The sequence below is a fragment of the Ornithorhynchus anatinus genome, chromosome X5, assembly GCF_004115215.2.
Source record: "Ornithorhynchus anatinus isolate Pmale09 chromosome X5, mOrnAna1.pri.v4, whole genome shotgun sequence".
Taxonomy (NCBI): domain Eukaryota; kingdom Metazoa; phylum Chordata; class Mammalia; order Monotremata; family Ornithorhynchidae; genus Ornithorhynchus; species Ornithorhynchus anatinus.
In genome coordinates this window covers 68,367,746-68,384,612 of record NC_041753.1, presented here as the reverse complement: position 1 = coordinate 68,384,612, position 16,867 = coordinate 68,367,746, and the positions used below count along the sequence as shown (strand labels likewise).

Below are 16,867 nucleotides of genomic sequence, written 5' to 3'. Positions count from 1 at the left end.
CTTACAGAAAAAAGTAGAACAAGGCATTTTTCTGCCCGACATCTGCCCTTGACTTTGTACGGCAATGTTGGTGGTGGTTAGCCCTCGAATAGGTGAATTCTCGTTGCTATTTATAGAACCCGACAATTTTGTTTTTGTATTTTGTTTCTCAGAACAGACAAGTGTTCAGTCTCCCATGATGGGTGGTTTTTATTTCCTTTTAATTTTAATGACAGAAAAGTGTTCGTTGTCCGTTAAAAGGATATCCATTAAAGTGACTATTTCAGATGGAGCCAGCCTTCGGAAATTGAACGCTTAGTCGATTCCCACAGCGGGTAAAAACCCAACTCGATTGAAATACGTACGTGGCTCTGTAAATATTATGCTGGTGGCTATGCCCTTCCAAGTTATGAGTTAATTTGGCATCAGCCTAGAGAATAAAATAAATGAGTATCAACAGGAGGTACATTAGGATAAACTACTTATCCTAACAAATCAGAGATTCAACACTCCCGTTGCCCCCAACTTCTGTTCCGCTTTAACTGGGGAGGCAGCACGGCCTAGAGGAAAGAGCAGTCAGAGGACCTGGGTTCTAAAGAGCCCGGGCTTGGGAGTCAGAGGTCATAGGTTCGAATCCCGGCTCTGCCACTTGTCAGCTGTGTGACTGTGGGCAAGTCATTTAATTTCTCTGGGCCTCAGTTACCTCATCTGTAGAATGGGGATTAACTGTGAGCCTCACGTGGGACAACCTGATGACCCTGTATCTCCCCCAGCGCTTAGAACAGTGCTCCGCACATAGTAGGCGCTTAACAAATACCAACATTATTATCAATCCCAGCTCTGCCAAAATTGCTCGCTTTATGACCTTGGGCAAGTCACTGAACTCGGCTGGGCCTCAGTTCTCCTGTTCTCCCTCCTATTTATACTGGGAGCCCCTTCCAGGATGGGGACGGTGTCCAACCTGATTCACTTGTATCTACCCCAGCACTTAGAACAGTGTTTGACACATAGTAAGCACTTAAGAAATACTGTTAAAAAAACAAGAGACAAAAATTTTATTTTGATTTTGGCATGTGGACTCTAGTCACCCAGAACCACAGTGTGAAAAGATAGAGCTATATTTCATCCAGTCCTATTTATTGAGCGCTTACTGTGCGCAGAGCACTGTACTAAGCACTGGGGAGAGTACTTCCCCTGTGTTTACCCCAGCGCTTAGAACAGTGCTCGGCACATAGTAAGCGCTTAACAAATACCAACATTATTATTATTACTTAGAGAGTAATTGGGAGATTACTTCAGCTTAGAGAAGCAGAATAGCTCAGTGGAAAGAGAATGGGCTTGGGACTCAGCGGTCATGGGTTCGAATCCCGGCTCTGCCACTTGTCAGCTGTGTGACTGTGAGCGAGTCACTTCACTTCTCTGGACCTCAGTTACCGCATCTCTAAAACGGGGATGAAGACTGTGAGCCTCACGTGGGACAACCTGTATCAACCCCAGCGCTTAGAACAGTGCTCTGCACATAGTAAGCGCTTTACAAATGCCAACATTATTATTATTACAATATATCGGACACATTCCCTGCCCACAACGAGTTTATGGTCGAGAGGTAACAGCAACTCGGAGTCTTGATATGCCAAAAAGGGTATTTTTTGACTTTATGGGTACTAAGGCAGTCAATCAGTCATATTTATCGAGCGCTTACAGTGTGCAGAGCACAGTACTAAGCGCTTGGGAGAGTCCACTATGATAATAGAACCGTCACATTCCCTGCCCTCAGTGAGCTTACAGTCTAGAGGACAAATGCCAACCATATTTTAAATGTGTTCCAGAGGACTTTTACCTTAAGTGTGCAGTGCAGGAGAAGCAGCACGGCATAGCGGATAGAGCTCGGGCCTGGGAGCCAGAAGGTCAGGGGTTCTAATCCCGGCCCCACCAAGTTGTCCGCCGCGTGGCCTCGGATGGGTCACTTCACTTCTCTGGGCCTTCAGTGACCTCATCTGGAAAATGGGGGTGAAGACTGTGAGCCCCATGGGGGACAGGGACTGGGTCCAACCTGATTTCCTCGTATCCACCCCAGCGCTTGGTACGGTGCCTGGCACACAGAGCTTAACAAATACCACAGTTATTATTATTAATAGGAGAAATAGTATATCTTCGTCCCCCCCCCAAGTAAAGAGTCTGGCAAGGGGTTTTTGCTGCCTACAGTGAGTACTCACCCGACTGCGCCTTCAAATGCAGCTACTGTTACCTGGGTCAAGAATAATAACTGTAATTGTGATATTTGTTAAGCGCTTCCTAGGTGCCAGGCACTGTATTAAGCGCTGGGGTGGACACAGTCCCTGGCCCACGTGGGGCTTGCGGCCTCGATCCCCATTTTGCAATTGAGGTGACTGAGGCTCGGAGACGTGAAGCGACTTGCCCAAGGTCACACAGCGGCCAGGTGGTGGAGCCGGGATTAGGACCCAGGTCCTTCTGACTTCCGGGCCCGGGCTCCGTCCACTAGGCCGTGTTGCCGACTCCTCTGGGAGGGTTAGATAAGGAAAGGTGGGCCATTTACCTAGGGGTTAGTCGGTCAGTCAGTCAGCCATATTTTTTTGAGCACTTGCTCTGTGCAGAGCTCTGTACTGAGCGCTTGGGAGAGTACAACAACAGACAGACACGTGGGAAGAAGCGTGGCCTAATGGCAAGAGCCCGGGCTTGAGAGTCAGAGGTCGTGGGTTCTAATCCCGGCTCCATCCCTTGTCTGCTGTGTGATCTTGGGCAAATCTCTTAACTTCTCTGTGCCTCAGTTACCTCATCTGTAAAGTGGGGATTGAGACTGCGAGCCCCACGGGGAACAACCTGATTACCTTGCATCTATCCCAGCGCTTAGAACAGTGCTTGGCAGTGGGGATTGAGACTGTGAGCGCCACGTGGGACAACCTGATTACCCTGTATCTACCCCAGCGCTTAGAACAGCGCTTGGCACATAGTGAGCGCTTAACAAATACCATCGTTATTATTATTCACTTTTATAATGCCTGTTTACTTGTTTTGATGTCAGTCTCTCTCCCTCTCTAGACTGTAAATCTGTTGTGGGCAGGGATTGTCTCTATTACTGTATTTTGCTTTCTAAGCACTTAGTACAGTGTTCTGCACACAGTAAGCGCTCAATAAATACGATTGAATGAATGAATTCCCTGCCCACTATGAGCTCACAGTCTAGAATTTGGAGTACTGGTTCCAGGGAAAGATGGACCAAGAACTGGGATTGGACTGGATGTAATCCCCCTCTTAATAATTTTGTTTTTTGTTTTAAAATGATATTTAAGCACTTACTGTGTGCCAGACACCGTACTAAGCCCTGGGGTGGATGGAAGCAAATTGGCTCAGACAGAGTCCCCATCCCACATGGGGCTCACGGTATCCAGATGAGGTAACCGAGGCCCAGAGAAGTGAAGTGACCAGTCCGAGGTCACACAGCAGATGAGTGGCAGAGTCAGGATTAGAACCCAGGTCCTTCTGACTCCCAGGCCCGGGCCTCAGCCACTAGACCACGCTGCTTCTCCTATTCCCTTGCTGGAGCCCTTCCAGCTCTTCCTCCAACTCTCTGCGGCCGCTCCCACCGCCTCTCACTGGCCTGGCTCAGGTGGGGCCATTTGGCCTCTGGTTGGTTTCAGCGTGTTTGTTCCTGTCCCTGAGCCCCGCCTAAACCAGCAGCCCCAGTTTCAAAATGCAAATCCACCTTGTTTTTCCCCTTCGGTGGTATTTGTTAAATGCCTACTGTGTGTCAGGCACCGTTCTAAGCGCTGGGATAGATCCAAGCTACTCAGGTTGGACACGGTCCCTGTCCCACATGGAGCTCACAGTCTTCATCCCCATTTTACAGACGAGGGAACTGAGGCCCGGAGAAGTGTAGTTTCTTCCCCAAGGTCACACGGCAGACAAGTGGCAGAGCCGGGATTAGAACCCAGGTCCTTCTTACTCCCAGGCCCGTGTCTATCCGCTTGGCCACGCTGCCCAGGCTTTAGTGGTATTCTTGATTGGAAGCAGAGTGGAGGAGTAGCCGGGCCTAGTGGAAAGAGCACGGACCTGGGTGTCAGAGGCCCTGGGTTCCAATCCCAGCAATGCCGATTGCTTGCCGTGTGATTGTGGACAAGTCACTTCATTTCTATGAGCCTCAGTTTCCTCAATTATAAAATGGGAATTAAATACCTATGCCCCTTCCTACTTAGACTGCGAGGCCCATATGGGACAGGGACTGGGTCCGTCCTGATTAACTTATATCTCTCCCGGTACTCAGACACAGAGTAAGTGCTTACCAAATCGCATCTTAATAAATAGTAATCCAGACCCTTCAAATTTCCAGACTTTAAATCTTCTTTGGAAAATCATCTTTGTCACTTAGTTTCTTCTCCCTCATAGTAGTTGGAGAAGCAGCGTGGCTCAGTGGAAAGGGCATGGGCTTTGGAGTCAGGGCTCATGAGTTCGAATCCCAGCTCTGCCGCTTGTCGGCTGTGTGACTGTGGGCAAGTCACTTCTCTGTGCCTCAGTTCCCTCATCTGTAAAATGGGGATTAAGACTGTGAGCCCCACGTGGGACAACCTGATTCCCCTATGTCTACCCCAGCGCTTAGAACAGTGCTCGGCACATAGTAAGCGCTTAACAAATACCAACATTATTATTATAATAAAAGCAGTATCTGCACCTGATAATAGTTTAGTTTGCATCCCAGTTTTTCGTTGTTTGAGTTCTCCCAGACCCTATGGGTTTTGTTTTTTTTCCGCTTCACAGTTCTCCACCTGGAGGATTGTTTCTACCCCACTGAGGAATTTTGAAGGACTTTCGAAGGGGTCGTGGAGTTTCGGCAGGACCCCTTTAGATGTCGATTCCCAACAGTGCTTCCCTTTCCTCTCCATCCAAACTACTTCCACTTTAATCTAAATTTATCCTCTCCCGCCTTGATTACTGCAATAGCCTCCTCACTGACCTCCCCGCCTCCTGTCTCTCCCCACCCCAGTCCAGACTTCATTTCACTTCCCTGTGCCTCAGTTCCCTCACCTGCAGTTCCTTCCCAACTTTTGCACTGGAATAATAATAATGATGATGATGGAATTTAAGTGCTTACTGTGTGCCGGCCACTCTACTGAGCGCTGGGGTGGATACAAGCAAACTGAGTTGGGCACAGTCCCCGTCCCACGTGGGGCTCACAGTCTCAATTCCCATTTTCCAGATGAGGGAACGGCGACCCAGAGAAGTGAAGTGGCTTGCCCACGGTCACGCAGCAGACAAGTGGCAGAGCAGCGACTAGAACCCGTGACCTTCTGCCCCTCAGGGCCGGGCTCTATCCACTACGCTATGCTTCTACTTCACTGGAAGTACAGGGACTCAGAGTACTTAGCAAGCAAATTTACAAATCCTCTCTCAGTGTGTGTGGAAGATATAATTATGAACTCAAGCCCTAAGCATGAACAATACTCTTGTCTTAGTTTTATGAGTCAGATTTCATTGCCGTGCTGCCGTCTTGGCATCGGCATAGGAGAGCGTAAGATTTACCCTCCTGGGTCTGACTCTGTCAGTCATTCAGTCTGTAATATTTATTGTCGAGCGCTTCATCCATCAGTGGCTTTTACTGAGGGCTTACTGTGTGCAGAGCACTGTACTGAGTGCTTGGGAGAGGACAAGAGAGCTAGTAGAAATGATTCCCTAACCTCAGGGAGCCCACCGTGTAGCCAGGGAGACTGCTGCTAAAATCCTTTACGGGTAGGGAGAATAATAATAATAATTACGGCATTTGTTAAGCGCTCACTATGTGCACTTTACTAAGCACTGGGAGGAGCGAGAGAGTTTAAAGATCTGTACGTATGTGCTGAGAGGGAGAGGGGTGGAGTGAGTAGTAAGGAGCTTAGAAGGCGTGGACTCAAGTGCATAGAAGATAGGGTGGGGAGATGGGAGAATCGTCAGGGAAGGCCTCTTGGAAAGAGATGTGATTTTCGAAGGGCTCTGGAGCCGGGGAGAGAGGTGCTGTGCCAGAGGTGAAGGGGGAGGGAGTTTTAGGTAGGAGGGAGGGCGTGAACAAGACGTCGATGGTGGGAGAGAAAGCGCGACGCGAAGTGGGTTTGTTAGCATTAGAGTAGGGAAGCGGGTGGGTTGGGTCGTAGCGGGAGAGTAGTGAAGAGAAGTAGGTGGGGAGAGAGCTAAATGAGAACCATATAGCTTGTGATGAGGGGTTTTTGCTTGCTATGGAGAGGGAGAATACTAAAACTAATAATAACTAATAATAATAATAATGTTGGTATTTGTTAAGCGCTTACTATGTGCAGAGCACTGTTCTAAGCGCTGGGGGAGATACAGGGTCATCAGGTTGCCCCACATGAGGCTCACCATCTTAATCCCCATTTTACAGATGAGGTAACTGAGGCACAGAGAAGTTAAGTGACTTGCCCAAGGTCACACAGCTGACAAGCGGCGGAGCCGAGGTTCGAACCCATGAGCTATGACTCCCAAGCCCAGGCTCTTTCCACTGAGCCACGCTGCTTCTCTAATAATTACGATGTGCTAAGCACCGTACTAAGCTCTGGGGCAGAAAGAAGATAGGTCCCACATGGGACTCACATTCTAAGTAGGAGGAAGAACGGGGGTCGAATCTCCATTTTGCAGATGAGGGAACTGAGGCACAGTGAAGCGATTTGCCCAAGGTCACACAGCAGACGAGTGGTGGGGTCGGGATTAGAATCCAGGCCCGGGTTCTTTCCCCTAGGCCACGCTGCTTCTCGGTGCTCCTTCGGCGAGCAACCGATGAAGGATTTTGAGGGGTGGGGAGACGAAGGGTGTTTTAGAAAAGTGATCTGGACGGCAGGGCGAAGTATGGACTGGACAGGGGAAAGGCTGGAGGCGGGGAGGTCAGCGAGGAGGAGGATCCGATAGTTAAGACCAGATACGACAAGCTCTTGGACCGGCGAGGTGGCGGTTTGGATGGAGAAGAAGGGGCGGGTTTTGGACTTGCGAAGAAGAAATTGACAGGATTTGGTGAATGATTTAAAATGGTGGTTGAAAGAAAAAAGGAAAGAAAGAAAAGTCAAGGACATTGCCAAGATTACAGACTTGCGAGACAGGAAGGATCGACAACAAAGAATGCTTGGTGTAGCAGGGTGACCATCGATGTCTTCAATTCTTATCCTCAAGTTTAGGGATGACTCATCTAACATCGCTAGCTTCTAATTCATTCATTCAATCGTATTTATTGAGCACTTGCTGGGTGCAGAGCAGTGTACTAAGCGCTTGGGGGAGAATAATGATGATTATGGTATTTGTAAAACACTATGTGCAGAGCACTGTTCTAAGCGCTGGGGTAGACACAGGGGAATCAGATTGTCCCACGTGGGGCTCACGTTTTTTAATCCCCATTTTTACAGATGAGGTAACTGAGGCACAGAGAAGTTAAGTGACTTGCCCAAGGTCACACAGCAGACAAGTGGCGGAGTCGGGATTAGAACCCACGACCTCTGACTCCCAAGCCCAGGCTTTTTCCACTATAAACAGACACATTCCCTGCCCACAACGAGCTTCTATCCATCTTCTAGTCTGTCAACTCGTTGTGGGCAGGGAACGAGCCTACCTACTCTGTCACATTGTACTTAGTATAGTGTTAGGCGCACGGTAAACGCTCAGTAAATTCCATCGATCGATCCATCTTTGACTCATTGCCTTTATATCTGCAGATACCGGACTCTCCTTGAGCCTCGTAACATCCCTGACTTTTCTTTCTACATCTTTACAACTTCTCTAATAACTTCGGAAGATAGTTCAAATAGTGGTCAGCGGAGACTCTCCCAAGCGTTTCCTTAAAGTTATTATTTGATAAATAATAGAGAAAACTCTCCAAATCAGGGGCTGATGATGAGAACACAAGATTAACCCCAGCATCAATCAATCAGTCGTCTTTATTGAGCACCTACTGTGTGCAGAACGCTGTACTAAGCACTTGCGAGAGAAAGGGAACGTGCCTACCAACTCCCTTATATTGTCCTCTCCCAAGCGCTTAGTAGAGAAGCAGTGTGGCTCAGTGGAAAGAGCCGGGCTTAGGAGTCAGAGGTCATGGGTTCTAATCCCGGCTCCGTCAGCTGTGTGACTTTGGGCAAGTCACTTAACTTCTCGGTCCCTCAGTTCCCTCATGTGTAAAATGGAGATTAAGACGGTGAGCCTCACGTGGGACAACCTGATTACCCTGTGTCTACCCCAGCGTTTAGAACAGTGCTCGGCACATAGTAAGCGCTTAACAAATGCCAACATTATCATTATTATTATTATTATTATTATTACAGTGTTCCACCCACAGTAAGCGCTCAGTAAATGCGATTGATTGATAAAATATTACCCAGTTGGTAGAGGTGCGCCCTGCCCACAAACGAGCTTACAGTCTAGCTATTCACTCAGTCGTGTTTATCGAGCGCTTATTGTGTGCGGAGCACTGTACGAAGCGCTTGGGAGAGGACAAGAGAACAATAAACAGACACATTCCCTGCCCATAGTGAGCTTACGGTCTAGCTGTTGAACAATCTGGTTGAAGAGTCTTTGGTGGGAATTTTTATGAGCCTCACTCATCGGAAAAGAAGATAATAGGCCATTTTATACAATAACAGTCCCGCCTGTAGGCAGAGCTAATAGTTTTGGAGCCCGATACCTCGAGTTCGGGCTCGGAGGTCATCCCTGAAACTCTGACATCAGCCCACCTGCCTGATTGACTTCCTGCATGTCGAGGTTCCTCATCCAGCGCTTAGAACAGTGCTTGGCACATACTTAACAGATACCATCATCATCATCATCGTCACCCATATCCTTTCCTGGTTGCCATCCTGGAACTTCCCTGAGAAAGCAAAGACCCCATCCAATTATTATTAGTAGTAGTAATAATAATTATATTCGTTAAGCCCTTACCATGTGCCAGGCACTGTACTAAGCGCTGGGCTGGATACAAGCAAATGGGGTTGGGGACAGTCCCTGTCCCTCATGGGGCTCACAGTCTCAATCCCCATTTTACAGATGAGGGAGCTGAGGCCCAGAGAAGTGAAGTGACTCTCCCGAGGTCACGCAGCAGACATGGGGCGGCGTCGGGATTAGAACCCATGACTTTGTGACTCTCAGTCCCGGGCTCTATCCACTGCACCATGATAATGCTTTCGGTCAGGGTAACAAGGCGAGCTATCTGTAAACCTTTGCGATGTGGCAGTGTTTAGTACGTTGGTAAAACTAGTAAAATCGGGAGGGAATGTGTCTCTTGATTGTTGTAGCTTGTTCTCCCAAGCGCTTAATACGGCGCTCCGCACACAGTAAGCGCTCAGTAAATACGATGGAATGAGTGAATGAATACCTTTCATTTCTTTCTGCTATGTTAAAATAGCAGAAAAGCAGTCTCATATGTCTTAAAACCACCTCACCCTTCGTTCTATAATGAGGATTCACAGATGAGGTGGAATTAATGCAGTAGCGTTATCAGCACATCAGAAGTAAAACCTCAAGTCCATCAGCAGTCAAGCCTGGGGATGCAATCCTACTGGGAAACAAAAGCCAGAAAAATTCTGACAGAATGATCTTGTTTGCTTGGAAGTAAAAGTACAAGCATTTAGGCTGTTAGGGAACCTGTCAGTTTGAGAGGTTTCTTTGTTTTGTTTTGGTTTTTTTTTTTCCCTTTCCCTATCTGATCTGTCCCATTCAGAATCAGCTGTCATCTTGAAAGTGCTTTCAGCTGCTTAAAGAGATGTTGTAAATGGATGAGAGCAGAAGAATTGAAATTTTTTTTTTTTTAAACTTAATGTGAGCATATTTTTAGATAGGGTACCTCCCTTTGATAATCTGAAGTTACTGAGGAGGACGGCGTCTCCTGTGGGGAGCAGCCAGTGAAGCCTCAGCCCCCAGACTTCGGGGCAGTGAACTTGTGTGGAGACCTTCGATAACAACGATAATAATAATAATAAGAATTGTGATATTTGATCAGCGCTTACTATGTGTCAAGCACTGAGCTACGCACTAGGGTAGATACACGATCATCAGTTCGGACACAGTCCCTGCCCCACATGGAGCTCACTTTCTACCTAGGAGGGAGAATGGGTAATAATAGTATTTGTTAGGTGATTACAAATGTGCCAGACACTGTACTAAGCACTGGGGTAGATAGAAGATAATTGGGTTGGATAGAGTCCCTGTCCCAAGCGGGGCTCGCAGTCTCAATCCCCATTTTCCAGATGAGGTAACTGAGGCCCAGAGAAGTGAAGTGACTTCCCCCCCCGGATAGTTAACCTCCATTTTACAGTCGAGGAAACGTGGTCCAGACCAGTAAAGGTGATCTGCCCAAGGTCCCACGGCAGGCAAGAGGTGGGGCTGGGATTAGAACCCAGATCCTCGGGCTCCGATGATAGTGATAGTGGTTTGTGCAGCCCCATTCACGTTCTCTCATCCTGGCCAGTTGCATTAGAAGCGAGGCAGACAGGCGGGTTTCTTTATGCGCAAGACCCATTCGTGGCCGAAGCGACCACTGCCGTGCCATAGCGCGGGACCCGGCAAGTGGTGGCCTTGGTAGCCCCTACGATCTCTGCTGTCACGGGAGCCTGCCGTTTTTCAGTCTCCCTCCCAGATAGCCGGAGGTGGTTCTTTGGTCAGAAACGTTGCCCAGTCGCGACGTAGCCCCAACGGGGAGAGTCGTTTTTCTACAAAACCGTTCAGTCCGTGTTTCTCCACGCCTCAAGAACCTCCGGTGGGTACCCCTGCATCCTCACCATCGGCTTTGAAACGCTCAGTCCCCTCTTACCTCACCTCACTGCTCTCCCACTACAATTCAGCCCACACGCTTCGCTCCTGAACGCTAACCTTTTCACCGTTCCTCGATGTCTTCTGCCTAGCCGCTGACCTCTTGCCCCTATCCTGCTGCTGGGCTGGGACGCTCTCCCTCCGACAGACAATGACCCTTCCCGTCTTTAAAGCCTTATTAAAAACACATCTCCTCCACGAGGCCTTCTCCGACTAAGCCCTCCTTTCCTCTTCTCCCGCTCCCTTCTGCATCGCCCTCGCGCTTGGCTTCGCACGCTATATTCACCCTTCCCTCAGCCCCGCGGCAACTTACGTTCCTATCCGTGATTTATTCATCTTAATGCCTGTCCCCCTCCGGACTGCAAGCTCATTGTGGGTGAGGATTGAGGGTGAGCGCTCAATAAATTCGATCCATCGAAGATAACATAAATTCATCCACGTTGTTTTCTTGATGTGTTCATATGTACCCAGTTCTCTTGGTGAAATACTTTGGAGAGTCTCGCGTTCTCCAGTTTCAGAGGAGAACTGTTGTCTAAAAGACTCTCAGAGCATTGGCTATCGCTTAACAATCCTAAAATGGGATGATTCTGTACGTGAGCCAGCTGTTGCAAGTCCTTCGTTTCTTTGCCTTTAATTTTAGACTCACGGCCTAAATTTGATTTGCACATGATGTATTCACCGCTTTCTAAAATCTTTCCAAAGACAGTGCTGCCCTCCAGTGTTCTTCGGATAGCTGTCTTGACACTTATTTAGCGGTGGAAAGGAAAATATTTTACGATACCAATTCGGAGGGAAGAAGGAGGTTCCTTTTGACAAATCTATCTTGTATAAAGTTACTTTGTGAGGCCTTTTTGTTTCTTTTTTTTAGTACTTAAAGGAACATTGAACTTTTTTTGTTTGAAACCAATTTTCCCAGGTTTTGAAGGGTGGGTAGGTTCATTTTGGGGTGATCAGATGGGGAAAAGATTTTTTAAATCCAGGCAAATGGTCACTACGCTCCCGTTTGGGAGACTTGAGTTTAAGTAGATGAACCTGAGCCCCATGTGGGATATGGACTGTGTCCGGCGTCATGAGCTTGTATCTACCCCAGTGCTTAGTAAAGTGCCTGGCACATAGCTAGCATGTAACAAATCCCATAAAAATAAAAAAGAACAAAACCTGACACAAATCAATAAACAGAAACCTTCCTCAATAATAATAACAATGATAATGGTCCTTGTTAAGTGTTTACTGTGTGCCAAGCACTGTTCTAAGCGCTGGGGTAGATGGAAATCGATCGGGTTGGACACAGTCCCTGTCCCACGTAGAGCTCGCACTCTTAATCCCCATTTTACAGATGAGGGAACTGAGGCCCAGAGAAGTGAAACGACTTGCCCAAGTTCACACAGCAGACACGTGGCGGAGCCGGGATTAGAAATCAGGGCCGTCTGACTCCCAGGCCCGGGCTCTATCCACCAGGCCACCCTGCTTCTCACTAGGTCATACTGCTTCTCAGTGAAATGAAAGTATGAAAAGTCAGTTTTCAAAATAATTTCAGTTTTTTAGAACATTTTAGTGGCACAGCAAATAAATCGGTTTCTACACAGTCGAGTTTTAAGATAGTATTTGAGCTCTTCTTCCCTGCCACATAACAATGCTTTTTCCAAACTCGTCTCCCTTCACCGGTTTAGTTCTTAAAACAGGTATCGGATGAAAAATCCTACATGATTTAAGATTTGCCTGTAGTAACCTGACTTTTCCTAATAGCCTGAACACTCACACTGAAACTATTAACTACAGTTCTTCTTTAAGAGTGTTGTTCAAGAGTCAGTAATAGAATCAGATGGACACTCAAGAATAATTGACTTGTGCGCAAACTCCTGTGAGACCAGAGAATAATTAGTAATAGGTAAAAATTAATTTTTGTAGTAACAGGTTAGTGATGGAATTTTCAAAGCCTCCGTTTTCATCCGGTGTTTTTATACTGTTTACTAGAGAGGAATCTCTTTTCATGGAAACTATAGAGTATGTACATGGAGAAATCTGAAGTAATGTAAGGAAACTTGAGAATTGTCAGATGATGGGAAAAGTGCTAATTGATGTTCTCTGAAAACGATAAAGTTTTGGACGTTCTTATCTGATATGGTTCTTGAAAAAAGTAATTAAAATGGACAAGTGCAGAATCAAGCCTGATCACAAATTGATATTCTTTTCAGTCATGCTAATAATTCACGGATTTTGACTCTTCTGGCTCAACTGCAGAAGATTAATTCAGGTGCTAAGGATTCAGATAATGCCAGAAGTGTGACAGCCAAGATTTTGCATCTGACCCAAAGTCAAGGTAAGTTGCATTTTCTTTTTATTTTAAGCCCACGCATTTTGTATGACAATTGGATTGGCCTATCACTGTCCTCGTTATTTCTGTTAATGCTTGATTTAATTATCTGGACGAGGAGAGTTTTGCCGGGTATACATGCCGATTAAAAATACTCTAGTTAAAACATAAAGATTTGAATAATCCCCTTTTTGAGATGCAGAAAAATCAAAATACCTCAGGAAAAGCGGTTTAACACGGGACATGATTTCATCCCCGCGAATTGCATATCAGTATCGATTTATAAGCAAAGAGGACTGAGGAAGCATTTTCAATATCTTTTTCTCCCAGCTACTTAGACTCTGAACCCCAGCTGGGACGGGGACTGTGTCCAACCCAATTAAGTTATATCTATCCCAGCGTTGAGAATAGTGCTTGTCACAGAGTAAGTGCTTAACAAATAGCATTCAAACAAAAAGGACACTAATACAGAGCCTCAGACAGTGTTCCGTCCCATGAATATCAATGAGAAGCAGTGTGGGTTAGTGGAAAGAGCCCGGGCTCGGGAGTCAGAGGGTGTGGGTTCTAATCCCGGCTCTGCTACTTGTCTGCTGTGTGACCTTGGGCAAGTCACTAAACGTCTCTTTGCCGCAGTTACCTCATCTGTAAAATGGAGATTAAAAGCGTGAGCCCCACGTGGGACAACCTGATTACCCTCTATCTACCCTAGTGCTTAGAACAGTGCTTGGCACATAGTAAGCGCTTAACAAATACCATTATTATTATTATTATTATTTGAAAACTGGGGGTCAGTTGCCAGAGATAGGCCAGCATGGCGTGCTGCTGTCAAGGAAGGAGCAGCTATTTTTGAGCCCCAGTGTCGTAAGGATCGAAAGGCAAGGAGGCAAAAGGGAGAAGCGGGGTGGTCTAGTGGTTAGAGCACGGGCCTGGGAGTCAGAAGGACCTGGATTCTAATCCTGGCTCTGCCACATGTCTGCTGTGTGACCTCGGGCAAGTCACCTAACTTCTCTGGACCTCAGTTACCTCATCTGGAAAATGGGGATTAAGATTGTGAACCAATACCATAAAAAGGGGTTGGGGAGAACAGGGCCCAGATGCTGCACAACAGACCTATCTTTGCAGCGTAGAGCTGTAGCCATTAGGAGCCGGGTTGAGCTCTAATGATAATAATAATAATAATGACTATGGTATTTGTTAAGCGCTTAACTAGGTGTCAGGCACTGGGTGGATACACGCAGATAGGGTTGGGCACAGTCCCTGTCCCACGTGGGGCTCGTAGTCTCAATCCCCATTTTCCAGATGAGATAACCGAGGCCCGGAGAAGTGAAGTGACTTGGCCAAGGTCACGGAGCAGATAAGTGGCAGAGTCTTGTGTCCTTCGCGTCTTGGAAGAATGTGGGATAAGGGCTTAAAGGAGTGCTCCCGGGCTTGGGCTCTAGATACTAGGCCACGCTGCTTCTCGGGGACAGGGAACGTGTCTACCATCTCCGTCGTATTGTCCTCTCCCAAGCTCTGAATGCTATGCCCTGCACATAGTAAGCGCTCAGTAAATACCGTGGATTGATTATGTGTGAAGTTCATTCATTCAGTCGTATTTATTGAGCGCTTACCGTGTGCAAAGCACTGTACTGAGCGCTTGGGAGAGTACGCTGTAACGACGCATAGACACATTCCTGCCCACAGCGAGCTCACAGTCTAGAGGGGGAGCGAGACATCAATATATATAAATGAATAGATAGATAAGTAAATAAAGACCCAACTGTTACCTGCCTGGTTTTGAGAGGAGATGGTGGACCCCCCCCTCAGCAAAGGCCTTTGGGTTTTTAGGGAAATAGTATAATAATTATAGTATTTGTTAAGCGCTTACTATGTGCCAAGCACTGTATGTTTTAGTTGAAAGAGCCCAGGTCTGGGAGTCAGAGGCCCTGGGTTCTAATCCCAGCTCCGCCCGCTCATCTGCCGGGTGACCTTGGGGGAGTCACTGTACTTCTCTGGATCTCAGTTCCCTCACCTGCAAAATGGGGATTCAATCCCTGTTCCTTCCTAATTAAACCGTGAAGCCCCAGGTAGGACCTGATGATTTTGTATCTAGGTCAGCACTTAATACGGTGTTTGGCATGTAGTAAGTACTTAACAAATACCGCAATTATTATTCTTTTCATTGATTTGGGGTGGAAGGCAGCTTGGTGCAACAGAAGGAGCCCAGGGCGGGGACCTGGGAGGTGGGGTTCTAGTACTGCCCACTGCTTGCTGGCTGGTCTCGGGCAAGTCACTTAACCTTTCTGGGCCTCAGTTTCCCCATCTGCAAAATGGAGTCAGTAATGCTCTAGCCTCTGCCTTCCTTTTCTCACAAGGATGCCGTGAAGATCAAATGAGGTAGTTAATGTGAAAGCAGGGAATGAAGAGATGCCTGTATATCTACCAAATAACACAGGATTTCAATGAAATTTTAGGGTTCATGTCCTACTAAATACAACAGATTTATAATACTTTTCTTTTTTCCCCATACCTTCCTATGGGGGCATTTTTGGGGATTTCTTTGGCAGCTGTATTGTTGGATAGAATCTTCTTTTTTCTCCAAGAAACTTAGGTGAGCTTCATTTCTAAAAGATGTTAATGCGGAGTGTTAAATTTGAAGAGAGAATAGCCCTTGAGGGTCGAGGGCCAATTGCATTTAAATTGTTTTAAATTATCCTTCGCGGTAGATATCGAAAACATTTTTCAGTAGGTTTTGGCTCATGGTTAACTGTTCATTTAAGCGTGAAGAATATGACCCGTTTTCCTTTTCGGTGACTGTGTTGCTGTTCCCGATCTTTGCCGTCATTTGTGCGTATCGTTTCCAATTTCAGTTCTCCTAAGCGTTAGCAAGATGGCAGCAAAGAACAGAGATTTGCAGTTTTGCGGGTCCTCGGTTCTCTCAAGGGCGAATGCGATCAAATACCAACATTATTATTATTATCTGTAAAATTCAATTAATTGGCCGTGCCACAGGTGGATCTATGCCAGAGAGGGAGTTTTGACATTTTCTCATCTCCTAAGAGATGCTAGAAACGACCCGTAGCTTTGCCCCAAGACCTCGGCCCACGCAAATGGCAGCAGGCCGTTAGGCGTGGCAGCTAATCGTAGCGATCGGTCGAGACCTCCAGGCTGCGCCGTCCCCCCCACCCCCCGTACGTGCTACGGTCGTTACAATTTGAGCACTTACTGTGTTCCGAGCACTGCCCCAAGACCCGGGGCAGATAGGAGGCGTTCGTGTCGGACCCGGTCCCCGTCCCTCGTGGGGCCCGTGGTCTAACGGGGAGTGAGAACGGGGATCGGGCCCCCGTTTTACGGCCGAGGAGACCGCGGCCCAGAGAAGCGAAGCGAGTTGCCCAGGGTCACACGGCAGGCAAGCGATAGAGCCGGGATTAGAAGTCCGGTCCCCCGAGGGCCGGGCCCGTGCTCTTTCCACTAGGCCGTGCTGCTTCTCCGCTCTGGCCTGTGGCACTTGTGAGAATCTTTGGCGCTCCAGGGCCGGCGGGCTTGACTTAGCTTCGACTTAACCTTTCTGGGCCTCGGTTTCCTTATCTTGGAAAATGGGGTTTCGATCCCTGTTCTCCCTCCTATTTCGGATGTGAGCCCCATGTGGGACCGGGACTCTGTCTGACCGGATTAACTGTATCTACCCTAGTGCTTAGAACAGGGCTTGACACACGGCCCCTCACCAATACCCCAGGTGTTGTTATAACTATTAGTATCTCCCTCGATATTCCTCAGCCATTGCCCAGAAGCGGCGCGGCGTAGCGGATAGAG

The 16,867-nt window shown here is 47.5% G+C and overlaps 1 protein-coding gene across 5 annotated transcripts in view; it reads left to right on the top strand.

The window, feature by feature from the left end:
- AGTPBP1 (ATP/GTP binding carboxypeptidase 1) overlaps positions 1-16,867 on the top strand; it is a 151,618-nt gene that overhangs the window by 24,737 nt on the left and 110,014 nt on the right. For all 5 annotated transcript variants that reach the window (XM_029055762.2, XM_029055758.1, XM_029055764.2 and 2 more), the window contains one exon: positions 12,957-13,081. In XM_029055762.2, the coding sequence (XP_028911595.1) occupies positions 12,957-13,081 (125 nt within the window). The remainder of the gene's footprint in view (positions 1-12,956; positions 13,082-16,867) is intronic.